Source organism: Theobroma umbraticum, unplaced genomic scaffold (genome assembly GCF_002168275.2).
Source record: "Theobroma umbraticum cultivar Fairchild unplaced genomic scaffold, ASM216827v3 scaffold_44.0, whole genome shotgun sequence".
NCBI lineage: Eukaryota > Viridiplantae > Streptophyta > Magnoliopsida > Malvales > Malvaceae > Theobroma > Theobroma umbraticum.
The window spans coordinates 5,080,425-5,096,194 of record NW_018397255.1 but is presented as its reverse complement, the minus strand read 5'-3'; the positions used below and the strand labels follow the sequence as shown (position 1 = coordinate 5,096,194).

At 31.8% G+C, this 15,770-nt stretch overlaps 2 protein-coding genes and 1 pseudogene across 7 annotated transcripts; all 3 read left to right on the top strand.

Moving 5' to 3' along the window:
* The first annotated feature begins 5,940 nt into the window (after positions 1 to 5,940).
* On the top strand, positions 5,941 to 7,165 carry LOC149527612 (glutathione hydrolase 1 pseudogene; annotated as a pseudogene).
* Positions 5,975 to 8,897, top strand: LOC110409532 (putative inactive glutathione hydrolase 4). Its single transcript, XM_021418898.2, has 7 exons — positions 5,975 to 6,214; positions 6,438 to 6,784; positions 6,890 to 7,412; positions 7,507 to 7,742; positions 7,915 to 8,179; positions 8,294 to 8,431; positions 8,535 to 8,897. The coding sequence occupies exons 3-7, from the start codon at positions 7,326 to 7,328 to the stop codon at positions 8,763 to 8,765; spliced, it is 957 nt and encodes a 318-aa protein (XP_021274573.2). The 5' UTR covers positions 5,975 to 6,214; positions 6,438 to 6,784; positions 6,890 to 7,325; the 3' UTR covers positions 8,766 to 8,897.
* Positions 8,898 to 9,125: 228 nt separating this feature from the next.
* LOC110410062 (pentatricopeptide (PPR) repeat-containing protein) lies at positions 9,126 to 13,368 on the top strand. Of its 6 annotated transcripts, none has more exons than XM_021419643.1 (3): positions 9,126 to 11,853; positions 11,952 to 12,073; positions 12,317 to 13,368. In XM_021419643.1, the coding sequence occupies exon 1, from the start codon at positions 9,295 to 9,297 to the stop codon at positions 11,641 to 11,643; it is 2,349 nt and encodes a 782-aa protein (XP_021275318.1). In that variant the 5' UTR covers positions 9,126 to 9,294; the 3' UTR covers positions 11,644 to 11,853; positions 11,952 to 12,073; positions 12,317 to 13,368. The 6 variants fall into 6 exon arrangements, with proteins under 6 accessions (XP_021275318.1, XP_021275314.1, XP_021275316.1 ...); XM_021419639.1 differs by having other exon boundaries at positions 9,126 to 12,073; positions 12,317 to 12,615; positions 12,821 to 13,368; XM_021419641.1 differs by having other exon boundaries at positions 9,126 to 12,073; positions 12,317 to 12,973; positions 13,089 to 13,368.
* The last annotated feature ends 2,402 nt before the right edge of the window (positions 13,369 to 15,770 follow it).

The following is a 15,770-nucleotide window of genomic DNA, read 5'->3' as shown; positions in this document are numbered from 1 at the left end:
TAATCTTGTATTTTTTATTTTTTTAATATAATTTTTTATATGATATATTTTATTTTAATTTAATTTACCTATATTGTATAAATTTTAATTTTTTATATTTTATTTTAATTATAACATTATAAAATATTTTTAATAAAGTAATAAAGTTGAAGGGTAAAAATAGCTTTAAAAACATTATAAAGTGCAATGTAATGTAATTGTATTAGTTTTGGATTGCAATCGCATTACATCCCATAGCTGTAATATGATTACATTACAATATTACATTGTAGTGGTCTATTGTAAAATAAACACTACAATATAATTTAATTGGGTACATTGTAGGGAATGTGCTTTTACTTCCTTCATACCAAACCCTACTTAAGATTATAAGTGCTTTTACTTTGAGATGTTTTGGAGAGTTTGGTTTTAATAGCTTAAAAACGAAAGTAATTAAAAAGTTTTTCTATAACCTTTTTTTTGAAATACAAGTGTTTCTCTCTTTTATTTTGTTTAAGTATAAATGTTTATTCCTCTCACCCTTATGTTAATATTTTTGTAGTACACCTTCTTCTCTTATTTTGTTTTTTTTGTACGTTTTCAAATATTTCTCTTCTTTCTTATTACATTATTAATAGTCTTAAAGCACTTATTACTTTAATGATCACATAATAAATTGCTAACCGTTACTCATATTATATAATAAATCATCACTTTAATTAATGCATTAAAGCTTATTCTTGAATTTCTACTTCTTTTGACACTATAAATGTAGAACCTTCACAATTCATCTAAAGATCTTTTTCCATAGCTAATACAACACATTTCATTTCTCTCTCTAATTCCCTTCCACTCATTAATTCTTCACGTATTCTCTGTCATGACGCTCAAAACTTGAAGAGCTACTCCAATTTTCTTTTACATCACCTTCTATACATCTTCGATATATCATTTTACTTGTTACACAAAGGAATCCTTTTCACTAAGCTTCTGGCTTGAATTTCAACTTCATGTCATGTGAATTTGACCTCGCTTTCAATGCCACCGCTTGATAGGGCATGCACTGGTAATATTAATTCCAATTAATGATACTTTTGCGTGGTTTGTGTTAGAAAAATGGCTATGGATTGGTTTTGGATGACTAGCCACCTAGCTAGTTCTTGATAATTAACAACTTATTTAGACGACATTTATCTAATGTATTCGGAGAGATACAGGGTTAGGAGTTGGGACCACCAGATGGACATTGAAAAGCCTTTTGTGATGGAAAGTTGGCATGGTCAACCGGATAAAGAGGGCATCCGGCTTTGCATGGGTTCAAAGTCTTGGCCCATTGCACTAGTTACGTATCATTAACCAGGCTTACTGCCACCTCCAAAGCGACAAACATTTATAATTAAATTCGACGCCTTCTCCAATTTTTAGGATTCGCTTGCTACGTCTTTTTGTTTTTAGAGGATGAATTGTCCACGTTATGTACCCGATAATATGGAGAACAGTGGCTGTTAACTTCTTTGATCTTTAAGATCTGACATATGATTCAATTTTGTTTCAGCAACCGGCACACAACATCGTGGTATTTTATGAGAATTGGACATGGAGTGACTGGTGACCACTTTGAAATTTTAGGAGTTTGGCAGCTTCATATAGACGAAAACAAAGGAATTGGAAAAGTTTGTGGCTCAAAGTGACCTAAAAACTGATCAGGATTCCCTGCTGGTTTTTTATATTGCAGTGTACAATTGCATATAGAGCAGGAATTAACGATGGCCTCTCACTTCAGCCACGGCCAGATTTGTTATCCCCTTCTGGCTTTTCCCAGGCCATGCACCCTTTCCCTTCTCTCTTTCTCCCATCTTCTTATTCCATTGTTAGCTCAATGATAAGTATGAAAATATAGTAATACGGTAAGTTTTGGTTACAGTTCTCATCAGAACTCAAGCACCAAAGAAACCAATTTTAAAAGGACAATAATAGTATCCTTCTTCAAATGAACAAGTGGTTTCGTACGTGTAGCATTCAAGTTAGTGTAAATTTGACAGGTTGAAGAAGCAATAATTCTATTGTAAATCTTGCGTGAATGAGAATGATTCTATGTGAATCGCTGAATCTCGCAGGACCAGCTTGAAAATTACAAGTCTGTGCGCATGATGATGCCCATTATTGCACGTGTTTTATACCGATGCCTTTTTCTGCGTCCATCACTCAGTAATGATGCTTTCTGATAAAAGCTATGACAGTTTTTGAGACTTTCGTCTACTTGCCTAACTCATGAATTAATTTATAGTTCAAAGCAGTTTATTACAGTTAGTAACTAAGCAATGGAGATGGGGCATGGAGCTTCTCAAGACTTGCAGTTGTTTCAGTAATAGAAAAATAATTAGTTCAAAGCTCAAATCCAAAGCTACTTTGGTGGACAGAGACCTCAGCACTCAAAGAAAGATTTTAGCATAAAAACTTGGACATGATTGAAAGATAGCATGAAAGATAACGTTGTCATTTTTAACAGGAAAAATGATAGTACCATGCTCTGCCCTTTTTAATTGGAAAACTGGCATCCATCACGTTTGTCCCCTTCCATAATTTTTAATGCATTTGAATATTGATCAGATTCAATCATTCGAAACAAACTAGCCAGTATCCACCAGGAGACTTCTTTGCAACTCCACCCTGGAGATATATATATATATATATATATATATATATATATATATATATACTATTGGAAATGAAGTGGTGGTGTATATCATATTGGTAGCTAGGCTTCTAACTGTTATAAGGTATATATCACATGGGGTATGTCCACTGTGGAGGCCTTTCATACACTACCATGGAGAACAATGGGAAAAAGTAGATAATTTCAGTGCTTGAAAAAAAATCCCCATTAATAGATTGTAACAAGAAGCTCAATTCATTTTAGGACCTTATTAGGTTTTAACCAACGTTTTCAATAAGATATCAAAACCTTTTTCATTTCACAATTCACAATGGTGTCCTTAGGCCTTACTTAACTATTTAATAATTCTAAATTTGATAGAAAAGTAAGAATATGTAAAAAAAAAATGTTGAACTCAATTAGACTTGATAATTTTAAACATGACACAAAAAGATACGGGATTATATAAATTTGGGTTTAATATTAACTGTTTCATATCTAATCGTGTCTAACACGTTTAAAATATGAAAATTTTCGTGTCTTAACGTATCAGACACTAATAACATATTTAATTAATCGTATTATCGTGTTTAACTATATAAATGTGTTTACTCGTGTTATCATATTTAAACGTATATACATGAAACATTTATCAATTTATTAAAAATTAATAGTTAAGGTCTGTTTTAGCCTTACTTAAATAATTTTAAATAATTATTTTAATAAGATTTGTAAATTTTATAAAGCTAATAATGTAATTATGTCATGCCCAAACCCTAATTTTAAATTTTATTTTGTTATATTTGATGTTATTGTTATTTTGTTCCGTTATAATTGTTTTTATAGTTATTGATTTTAAATTTAAATAATAAAATTATATTTAATTGTAAGTATTTTTATTTAATCATGTTAAACATATTATTAATAGTGTTGTGTCACATATTGACACGGTTAATAAACGTGTTAATTATATTATGTCGTGTTACACTATTATTAAACATATATGTATACGTGTCATGTTTGATATTTAATTATGTTTGATACGTTTAAGATATAAAAACATGAATTGTTAGGTCTAGATTCAATATATACTTTGACCCTTCGTACCATCTTATGTAGTTTTTTTTTCTTTTTAAATTGAAAAAAGGATGATCCAACTTAATTTTTTCTATAGGGATATATATAAATATATACATATATTTATCATTGATCCAAAAATTGGAATATAATTTTTTATTTATAATGGTTAAAAAATTCAAAAATATTTTTAAATCTTCATATATAACAACTTAAACATTTATTTCAACACCCACACAATAAATATCAAACATGGTATCAAGGAAATTGTTCAAAGCATGTGGCTTAATAATCTCAAAAGCCTAAAGTAAAATATTCAAATGAGACCTTTTTTCATTGAAACTAAGAAAAAAATTATTAAAATTTTATTCTTTTAGTTTTTTGAGATGCAAAATTTCTAATTAAACTTTTATAATCAAATTCCTCTAATATTTCTTTAATAATTTATGATTTATTATTTTTATTGCTTGTAAAAAAATTATCAAATGCTCTTTTTGAGATTGTATTAAACTTTCAATTTTTCCTTTTTAAGCTTTAAATAACTAGATTCATATTTTTGATTTAACATATTCAAATATTTATTATAAAGTATAAAAAATATTTAGTTATTATAATTATCTTATATTTTTTAAATATCTAATAGAAAATCATAAATCGAAATTTCTAATTCAAATAAATCAACTACCACATAAAATAAATACAATATAACAATATAATATAAACTCTAAATTAAAGTAAAAAGGTATATAAAAATTAGAACAATAGTACTTAATTGTTGAATATTTATTGCAAGCCACAAATGAGGCTCATTGCTTTATGAAAATTATAATATAACAAACTTTCTACCTATTTTTTGGAGGAAAATTGAAATTAAAGGATAAAAGTGCAAATGAGTAAAGAAGAACTCAAAAGTGGATATTATAAATTGAAAAAAAAATAACTTTTTATATAAAAAAATAGTTGTTGAAAATATTAAATACATATTACGATAGTTGATTGGAATAGCATAAATAAATGAGAAATAAATAGCGGTTGAAATCATTAAATAAATATTATTGTTAGTTGATTGGAAATAAGAGAAATAATTAAAAATTAATAAGAATTAGAAAGTGATAAACAAAATGGAGATTTATCAAGTATATAATTTGAGAAATGAAAGAATATGTCATTTTATTAATTATTTTTGACTTTTACATATTTTTAATAGAAAATGAAATAATTAATTCAAAACTAATAAAGACGTGAATGTGGGAGAAAATAAATATTTATTAAGTATTAGAAAATAAGTAAATATTTTATTAATTATTCAAACATGTGTAATGTAATGCAAATGCCTCCAAATTGCCACAATTATTTTTCTCACACTTTAAGAATGTTTATAGCGTTTTAATTATATTTGACTGTGTTTTCACAAATTCAAAATATGTGATAATAGATATAAATCGTACGTAGTGCCAATCAATAATATTATTTACTATTATCAAACATAGAATCATATATTAAATAGCTAGGACAGTTCTTAATTTCAATTAATTTCTTTATCTACTATAAAGGTAACACTTGGTAAAAATAAAATTTATGAATTTTCTACGTTGTTAATGGTAAATACTCAAACAATTAGGGCATCAAACCTTCAATATCCAAGTTTTAATTAATTTGGATCTGGAGAGAGAACTTGGATATATAAGTCCAAATTCAATGAATTTTTATACGTGAAAAAAAATTCAAAAAGAAAAAGAAAATTGCAACCAAGGACGGCTTTTGTTTGACCTAGATAAGGTTGGGTATGAGCAATTAATGCTTAAAGCTCAAGACCTTTATAAGGAATCTGCCGTCGTCTCAATTAATTTTATAAAAAGGTTAATTATTGAACAGCAACAACTCATTCAAAGAAAGATTTATAGTTAATATACTAATTTTAGAATTTTTAATGTTTAAATTTATTTATTAACAATATAGCAATATTTAAATCATTGTATAAAATTTATATAATGACAGTACATCGAATTTAAATTTTTAAAATAATTATTTAAGTTGTGATTCAAATAATTTAATTTCAAGTTACTTATTACTTATTAGCATTATAAATGATTTTGAAGTATTATATAGAGTCCAAAAGGTAATTGCATGCCGATTCAGACAAGATTATCCAACACCAATCATACCTGGATCAACAATCTTGGTCTTGACTAATGTAAAGTACTAAAGTGATGAGCCTGTAAACTTAAATGGTTAAATGGTTAAATGTGTATAAACGTAAGAGTAGATCAATGAATCCAGTCGCCAACACTGTTTTCTGTGCATCACTAGGTTAGTAGCTTCCTCCTTGTTTCCATACTAATAAATTTTCACGTTTGATTGACACACATGCCGGAGTAGAAAGTCAACATGTGACCTAGAACCTCCTTTGCAACTCCAATTGCATTAGTTTCATTACATAATCTTAGGAGAAGGAGAGAAACAGGACGATGAAGAACCACAAAAGGGAGAAGAAAATGTCATGTAAGCAATTCTTCTATTCCTTTCTTTTAGATGTGATTTCCTGATGCTCTCTTTCCTGTTAGAAGATGGCATTGTAAGCAACTCCCTCAATTTTAAGTAAATTATGAAGCTTAATTTTAATTAGAAACAGTGTATCAAGAGCATATTGTTTATCCATGTAGTAGGGTAATTACTCGATCTGTTTGTTTAGGAACTCAACAATCCTGGATTTTCTCTGTTGCAGTTGTGCCATTGTTATGGACCACCATTTTATTTCTCTTCTTTATTGTGGACCCTGCTACTTCAAGCCTGGATGGAGTAAGTGCTTCCTCCAAACAGAGACGTGAGGAGATTGCTGCGCGTCATGGTGCAGTTGCTACTGATGATGGCCGGTGTTCGAAAATTGGGATGGATGTTCTTCGGATTGGCGGGCATGCTGTTGATGCAGCAGTGGCTGCTGCGCTTTGCTTGGGCGTTGTAAGCCCAGCATCAAGTGGCATAGGTGGAGGAGCCTTCATGCTTGTCAGGGAATCTAATGGGAAGGCACAAGCATTCGATATGAGAGAAACAGCTCCAATGAAAGCTTCCCAGGTGCACAAAATTGATTTGACAGAATTTGCTTGTTCTTCTAACTTATATGTTGAATCCATCTTTTGTATGTTCTTCATTAATCCTTCCATCTTTCTCTCCATTCAGAATATGTATGCTGGCAATGCTACTCTAAAGGCAAGCGGTGCCCTCTCTGTAGCTGTGCCAGGGGAACTTGCAGGCCTTCACAAAGCATGGAAAGAACATGGAAGGCTTCCATGGGCAAGGCTTGTAAAGCCAGCAGAGAATCTTGCTAGGAAAGGATTCAAAGTTTCACCATATCTCCGGATGCAGATGGAAAGTACAAAGTCAGCAATCTTGGCAGATAAGGGGCTCCGTGACATCTTCACATCAAATGGGGAGCTTTTGCAAGTAGGTAGGTGACATCTGTTACAATAAGAAACTAGCAGAAACTCTTCGAAAGATTTCAATATACGGTGTGGATGCTTTCTATAATGGGTCGATTGGATTTAATTTGGTAAGAGATATTCAGAAAGCTGGAGGGATACTGACAGTTGATGACCTGAAAAAGTATGAAGTTAAAATGAGGGAACCAATCTCAGCAAATATTCTAGGCCTTAAAATTCTTGGCATGCCACCTCCCTCCTCAGGGGGTGCTTCAATGATGCTTGTAAGTGTATTCTGGTTCATGCTTTTCCTATCTTATAATTTCTCCACAAAGAGGAAATGTGACGACTTGGGCTTTTTTGATCTGACTGTAACAGGCACTCAACATTCTTGCTCAATATGGAGTCCCTTCTGGTATTTCAGGTTCACTTGGAATCCATAGACTTATTGAAGCTTTGAAACATGCATTTGCGGTGAGGATGAATCTGGGTGATCCTGATTTCGTGGATGTTTCTAAAGTTGTAGCGGATATGCTCTCTCCGAAGTTTGCAGAGGAGTTGAAGAAAACCATTTATGACAACATGACTTTTGGCCCCGGTCACTATGGTGGAAGGTAAAATGCTTCATTCAACCACAGAGCACAGGCAGGCACAGCATAGCAATTAGAATATTCCCTTCTATATGTTGACAAAATTTTCGTTAAATTCTGTTCTATTCTCATGCATGCCTTTTCTCCATAAGATTAACTTGACTGCTGACTTGTCTTGCAATTTTTTGCATTGCAGGTGGAACCAAATCCATGATCACGGCACCAGCCATGTCTCCATTGTGGATATCAAGCGAAATGCTGTATCTATGACTAATACAGTGAATGCATACTTCGGTTCAAAGATACTGTCACCAAGTACAGGAATAGTTCTCAATAATGAAATGGATGACTTCTCCATGCCCACAAATAGCTCTGGAAATACTCCACCCCCAGCACCACCCAATTTCATCCGCCCTGGCAAAAGGCCCTTATCATCCATGACACCTACAATAGTACTGAAGGTTTGCTGCTTCGAACATTTTTTTTTATCTAATTAACTTGTCAAAATTAATGGTTTTCTATTCTATTTCTGTTTGATCATTTTGTGAAACTGGATGTTATGTATGTTGGTGCAGGATGAGAAGCTGAGAGGTGTGGTGGGTGCTAGTGGAGGAGCTAATATCATTGCTGGGACTACAGGGGTTTTCTTGAACCATTTTGCTCGGGGGATGGATCCTCTCTCTTCTGTCATGGCACCAAGGATCTACCATCAGGTTGTTGCTGAAACCTTTGCCAATTTGGCATTGCTTCTTGATTAACCATTAAGCTAGATGGCTAAGGCTAAGTATCTGATTCGTTTTCACTGTTTTTATGCAGCTGATACCCAACGTGGTGACATACGAGAACTGGACAACTGTGATTGGAGACCATTTTGAAGTTCCTGCACATATCAGGAGAGACCTTCAAAAGAAGGGCCATGTACTACAGGGCCTAGCTGGTGGGACTATCTGCCAATTTATAGTTCATAAATTAGATGCTTTGAGGGGAAATGGAGGCCTTGTAGCAGTTAGTGACCCAAGAAAAGGAGGGTTCCCTGCCGGTTTCTGATGAGTCATTTTGTTGGACTGTGGGAGAGGCAGATCTTTGCTCTCTTCTAGCTGTTGGCTTAAATGGTGGCAACTGAATATTGGAACTCAACTTAATTCGCCAGTTAATGGAACTTGAGTAGATTTTATTTTAATTTAATTTATTTGATTTAGAGAAGAGTATTACAAGTTTTTTCATTAAATAGAAATTATACACCAATTATTAAAGCGGACAAAAAGGAGTCTTCTATAAAAAGAAAGGTTCTTAGCCTACAGAGTCAACCTATACACTCTGGCAAAAATGGGAAAGGAGCTTTTCATTTCACCCGTATAAATGGGGAAAAAAGAACAATCTGTTTCATTCCCTCCCAATATTCTCGTTCCGTGGCGCCACTAACGTCATTAGTCTATTTCCCGCCAGTTCAGTTACTCAAACCTAAATTACAAAGAAGAAAATACCCACTTCATTTTTACTTGTCATCACGATTTGACAAAACCAAGACCTCTTAATTATTATTAATACTGATTTATTCTCTTAATCTGCTATCTAAATGAACGTCCCAGACCCATCCTCTTTGTCATATCACACCGCTTGTCTCCTCCAAGAAAGCCTTAGATCCAAAGACCTCTCAGCCGGAAAATCCATCCACGCTCGAATAATAAAAGCCGGGCTTCACTTTAGTGTCTTCTTACTGAACAATCTCATGAATTTATACTCCAAAACGGGGTCGTTTTACGATGCTCAATCCGTGTTTGATGAAATGCCTGTTAAGACCATTTTCTCGTGGAACACCCTTTTATCAGCTTATTCCAAACAGGGTAAAATGGCTGAAGCCAATGAAATTTTTAATAAGATACCGAATCCTGATTCTGTTTCGTGGAGCACAATGATCGTGGGGTATAATCAGATGGGTCATTTCGAAAGTGCTATAAAAGTGTTCGATGAAATGATTAAAGAACGAGTTACGCCAACGCAGTACACAATTACTAGTGTACTTGCATCATGTGCTGCTATTGAAACTTTAGATATTGGTCGAAAGGTACATTCTTGTGTAGTTAAGCTTGGGCTTAGTAGTTATGTTTGTGTTGCAAATTCTTTATTAAATATGTATGCAAAGTCAGGTGATCCAATGATGACAAGGGTTATTTTTGATAGGATGGGATATAGGGATACGTCAAGTTTGAATGTTATGATTTCATTGCATATGCAGTATGGTCAAGTTGATCTTGCACGTGAACAATTTTGCAGGATGAATGAGAGAGATATCGTGACATGGAATTCAATGATTGCAGGTTACAATCAACATGGGTATGATCTTGACGCTCTGGGTACATTTGGTAATATGCTGAGGGATTCTTTGTTGCTACCTGATAAATTCACGTTTATTAGTGCATTATCAGCTTGTGCCAATCTTGAGATGTTGAAACTTGGGAAACAAATTCATGCTCGTATTGTTAGCACCAAATTTGATACATATGGACCAGTAGGAAATGCTTTGATTTCCATGTATGCAAAGTCCGGTGGGGTTCAAATTGCTCAAAAGATTGTAGAGAAGAGTGGGATTTCACACCTTGATGTCATTTCATTTACATCCTTATTAGATGGATATGTTAAGCTTGGAGATTTAAAACCAGCTAGAGAGATCTTTGACTCATTGAGAGACCGTGACGTGGTTGCCTGGACAGCCATGGTTGTTGGATACTTGCAGAATGGCTTGAATAATGATGCATTGGAGCTATTTAGATTAATGGTTAGAGATGGTCCAAAACCAAACAACTTCACTCTGGCAGCCATGTTGAGTGTCAGTTCAAGCTTGACTTCATTGGATCATGGCAAACAAATTCATGCAAGTGCCATAAGAACTGGACAAGCATCCTCAGTTTCTGTGAACAACGCTCTAATTACCATGTATTCTAGAGCAGGAAACATTAATTGTGCAAGGCAAATATTCAGTCAGATACATTGGTCCAGAGATACTGTATCTTGGACATCCATGATAATGGGTCTGGCTCAACATGGTCTTGGAGAAGAAGCCCTTGAGCTGTTTGAAGAATTGCTGGCAGCTGGAATCAAGCCTGACCATATAACATATGTGGGTGTGCTCTCTGCTTGTACACATGTGGGACTGGTAGAACAGGGCCGCAGGTATTACAATATGATGAAAGATTTTCACAAAATTGAACCAACACTAAGCCACTATGCATTGATGGTTGACCTTCTTGGGCGTGCTGGATTGGTACAAGAGGCATATGATTTTATTGAAAAGATGCCCATTGAACCAGATGTTATAACTTGGGGTTCACTCTTATCTTCTTGTAAGGTTTATAAGAATGTAGAACTCGGAAAGATTGCAGCAGAAAGATTGCTCTGTATTGACCCTGACAACAGTGGGGCCTACTCAGCCCTAGCTAATTTGTATTCAGTTTGTGGAAAGTGGGAAGATGCTGCAAAAATTCGCAAGTTAATGAAAGATGGAGGGGTGAAGAAAGAACAAGGAATTAGCTGGGTTCAGATAAAGAACAAAGTCCATGTCTTCGGAGCTGAGGATGGGCTTCATCCACAGAAAGATGAAGTCTACAAGATGATGGCAAAGATATGGGAAGATATAAAAAGGATGGGCTTTGTTCCGGATACTGAATCAGTATTACATGACCTTGAGGAAGAAGTTAAGGAGCAGATGCTTAGACATCATAGTGAGAAATTGGCCATTGCTTTTGCACTAATAAGCACTCCAGAGAACACCACTTTGAGGATCATGAAAAATCTCAGAGTCTGTAATGATTGCCACTCTGCCATTAAATTTATATCTAAACTCTCTGGCAGAGAAATTATCATAAGAGATGGTACTCGTTTTCACCATTTCAAGGATGGTTTGTGTTCTTGTCGCGACTATTGGTAGGTAATGAATGGAGTTGGAAAGAACAACCTAGCAAAAAGTACAATTCTATTTATTGTCAACGAGGTTGATCCTTGACATTAAACAGTAGCTACTCTTTCACGAGTTTTCAAGTGAATTCCCCCCTGATAGACTTGCCTCTAGAGTTCTGCTTCTTGGCTTCAACACGTGATTGCAGAGTTGAATATTTGGGCTTCTTGTGGCCTTGAGCATGTATGTTGATTGTACTTGGCTGCTCTAGTTTCAGGAAGACACAAAAATGTATTGCTACCCTTGTTAATGTCATCTGAGGTTGGGCATTTTTCTTGAAGGAAATATCTTTCTCAAGTATATCTGCTGTGCGGTGTCTGGATTTCAGAGCAGAACATAGCAAATCTCTTTCTGGAATCAATCTCTGCAGCACATAAAATAGGGTAGAGCTTCCTCAGTCCTTGTAAGTTTCAGCCACTTTTGGGCTCTAAGCTTGTTTTGATTCTTTTGAATAATGAAAATACTGAACATCTGTTATTTTACAAAAGAATATGGAAATAAATGATGCATTAGACTTCTACCTCGTATTCTCATGATAAACAGACACTTTCTTGCACAAAAAAGATTACTGTCCTTATCTAACCTTACTTTGTTTATCTGCATGGGTGAGCATTTGACTTCTGCCTTCTAATTTCATGATAAACAGTCAGCAGCTGGCACAAAGAGAATTTGTGGTCATCTACCCCCTACTTTGTTTCTATGTGTGGGGGAGGGGAACAGGCTTCTGGTCGTTGGATGCCCTTAATGAGCATGATGTAATATAAGCAGTTATTCTGTAATAGCTTTTCAGAGAGAAACTATTCATTGGTTTGCTGTACACCCCTCTTTTATGTCAAAACTATCTTTCCACCTTCTCTGTACTATTCTTTCTATGGTTCCCATAATTTTATAGGCCTTGCTACATATGGATCTATGCACAAGTCATGCATTTGCAGCAGTTTAGGGGTAATAATTCATTTTACTCTCTAAAGTATTAAGTATTTGAAAGCAATTTTGGTCAACTAAAATCAGAATGTCTAGAATGGTTTCTTTTCCTTTTTCTTCTCTTTCCATTATTATTATATTTTCTTTTGGAGCAATCTCAAACTTTGGCATCATTTTCAAAATTACCTGTGTTGCTTATTGAGGGTGCTTTGTCTTGGAGCTGCAGATTAAAACCTCCTAGGTTTCTGGTTCTTGTTTCTAAGGAGCTTTTCCCGAGTACTTCTGGTAATAGGATACAGCAGCTTGCTCTGACCAAACTCCAACATTTTTTGTATACATGATGCATAGTACCCTCCTGGAACGTGTTTGAAGAGACATGGTAATGATCTCAGTTCAAGTGGCAGTGAACTTCGTTTTTGCTTACAGAGAAAAGAAAAAAGTGAAACCAGAAAAGGCTGGTTTTCTTTACTATGCTAATTAGCTGAATATTGCAGTGAAGATTGTAAAGGAGAAATTGTTAAAAGATCTTAGAAACAGTCATTCACATTTCAACCAGTAAATCAGTACCTAACAGCAGTGACCTCATGCGAGCATCAACTTCTCAGGGCAAGAAGAAGAAGAATATGGCTTGAGGGAGTGGAAAATTCATGAAATTGGTTAGTATACAATGTTTTGTGAATGTAAATTGCTGCTTCACTTTCCCTCATTGACTCCTAATGTTATTGATACAATGATTACTGGCATCCTTCAGGAACTCTGAATCTCTGTTTACTGCTTTTCCTCTTTCTGAATTTCTGAAGAATTTTGTTTTTATATTTGTAGAACAACTAATAAAACTTCTACCCATTCTTATTCCTCACAAGTTACTAATCTTTCAGTTAAGTTGATCAACTCTGTTAAGTGCGAAATCATTGAAGTTAGGGCAATATGAACAGATTGATGTTATGTTGAATAGCAGTTGAAGGATAATATTGAAAGTTCAAATTATACTTACTTTAAGAAAGTGGAATTTAATAGGTATAATGCTTGAAAAAGTTTATGAACTATTTAAAGAAATTTAAATATGTTTACTTAAATTTTTATATTTTTATTTTAAATCAAATTAGCTCTTACGTTTTACGATTGATTAATTAATATTAATTAAAATATCATTTGTCATTGCGTGATAATGATGTGACGTTGATATGAAAAATAAAAAATAACATATCAATATGTCATACTATCATCATAATAATATGTTAACACATTATATTAGCATCACATAATATAGAATGATAAGTGACATTTTAATTAATAATGATTAATCAGTTATTAAATATAAAGATTTATTTAATTTTAAATAAAAATATATATTTAATTGAATATAATGAAAAATAAAAATTTATTTCAAATTTTTAATCATGTACAACTTTTTGACATTAATTCTAGAACAAGCAATCTCTTTTCCTCTCTTTCTTTTTAATTAGCTTATAGTTGATGAAAGTGCTTCAAACCAATCCTATACTTTGATTCAATTAAATCACAAATCTCTTAAATTTGGTGAAATCACGGAAAAATTGCTCTATATTCTTGTTGGCCATTAAGGTCTTATCCTGGTTGGTACTATTTGACATGCCATTTGGACAACGACACAACGTTAGTGGTAAAACAAAGTAATGATGATTTGTAATTCGCTGTTATTGGACAAGGGAGATACATGTATCCAAAAACAGTTGGGAGTACACAAATGATTGATTTGTTTGAAATCAAAATGGGGAAATACTTTATATAGCTGTGGAGATTCTGATGAATGTAATTTTTTATTTAGAATTTAACTGAACAAATTGAATGTTTAAGATAGTAAATGCTAATTTTAAGATTTTTATATATATAGTTAGTTATTTCAATTTTATAAATTTTTATATTAATTTTTACATTTTTATGTCAAGATTTTTCAATAGCAACTTTTAACTATAATTATTTTTTTATTATTATTACTATTTATTTAAAATTTAAAATTTATATATCATTAAAAAATTTTAGTTCGAGAATATAAATTTAAATATTTATTTTTCATTAAAATTAATTTTTTTAACTTAATTGACTTTTTTCGTTAACTCTTACATATTTACGTTAAGATTTTAAATTTTTTTATTTCACCTTTATAAATTTTTATCTCAATTCTTACAGTTTTATATTAAAGTTTTTCAATGAAACTTTTAACTATAATTATTTTTATCCTTATCTTTCTTTATTTTAAAATTAAAATTTATATATAGTTAAATACTTTTAAGCAGATAATATATATAAATATATATTTTTCATTAAAATTAGTTTTTTTATTTAATTAATTTTTTATGTTAACTTTCACTTATTTACGTTAAGATTTTAAATTTATTTATTCTACTTTTATAAATTTTTACGTCAATTCTTACAACTTTACTATAAAGTTTTTTAATAGTAACTTTTAACTATAATTATTTTTATTCTTGTTATTTTTTATTTTAAATTAAAATTTATATATCATTAAATACTTTTAGTCTGAAAATATAAATTTAAATGTTTTTTTTTCATTAAAAATATTTTTTTACATAATTAACTTATTATGTTAACTCTCATACGTTTACATTATGATTTTAAATTTGTTTATTTCACTTTTATAATTTTTTACGTCAATTCTTATATGTTTATCTTAAGGCTTTTCAATAGTAATTTTTAATTATAATTAATTTTATCCTTAATACTCTTTATTTAAAAATTAAAATTCATATATTCTTAACACTTTTAGTTTGAGAATATGAATTTAAATGTTTATTTTTCATTAAAATTAGTTTATTTTACTTAATTGATTTTTTACGTTAACTTTCACATTTTAATATTTTTTTTTATAAATGGAGAAGGGATGATTCAAATCCTATTTTTTAGGCAAAGGGATAATGTATTACCTAATGAGTCAAATTGGGTGCATGTTAAGATTTTAAATTTATTTATTTTACTTTTATAAGTTTTTATGTTAATTCTAACAGTTTTACGTTAAAGTTTTTCAATGACAACTTTTAATTATAATTATTTTTATCCTTATTAATTTTTATTTTAAAATTAAAATTTATATATTGTGAAATACTTTGGTCTAATAATATAATTTTAAAGGTTTGTTTTCATTAAAAATATATTTTTTTACATAATTGATTTGTTAT

What these genes read in the sequence shown, in the direction of transcription:
- LOC110409532 (XM_021418898.2), top strand. Translation starts at nt 7,326, where the DNA reads ATGAGGGAACCAATCTCAGCAAATATTCTAGGCCTTAAAATTCTTGGC. An exon ending in CCCGGTCACTATGGTGGAAG is followed by an intron (nt 7,743 to 7,914) that starts GTAAAATGCTTC and finishes TTTGCATTGCAG; the next exon opens with GTGGAACCAAATCCATGATC. An exon ending in CACCTACAATAGTACTGAAG is followed by an intron (nt 8,180 to 8,293) that starts GTTTGCTGCTTC and finishes ATGTTGGTGCAG; the next exon opens with GATGAGAAGCTGAGAGGTGT.
- LOC110410062 (XM_021419643.1), top strand. Translation starts at nt 9,295, where the DNA reads ATGAACGTCCCAGACCCATCCTCTTTGTCATATCACACCGCTTGTCTC.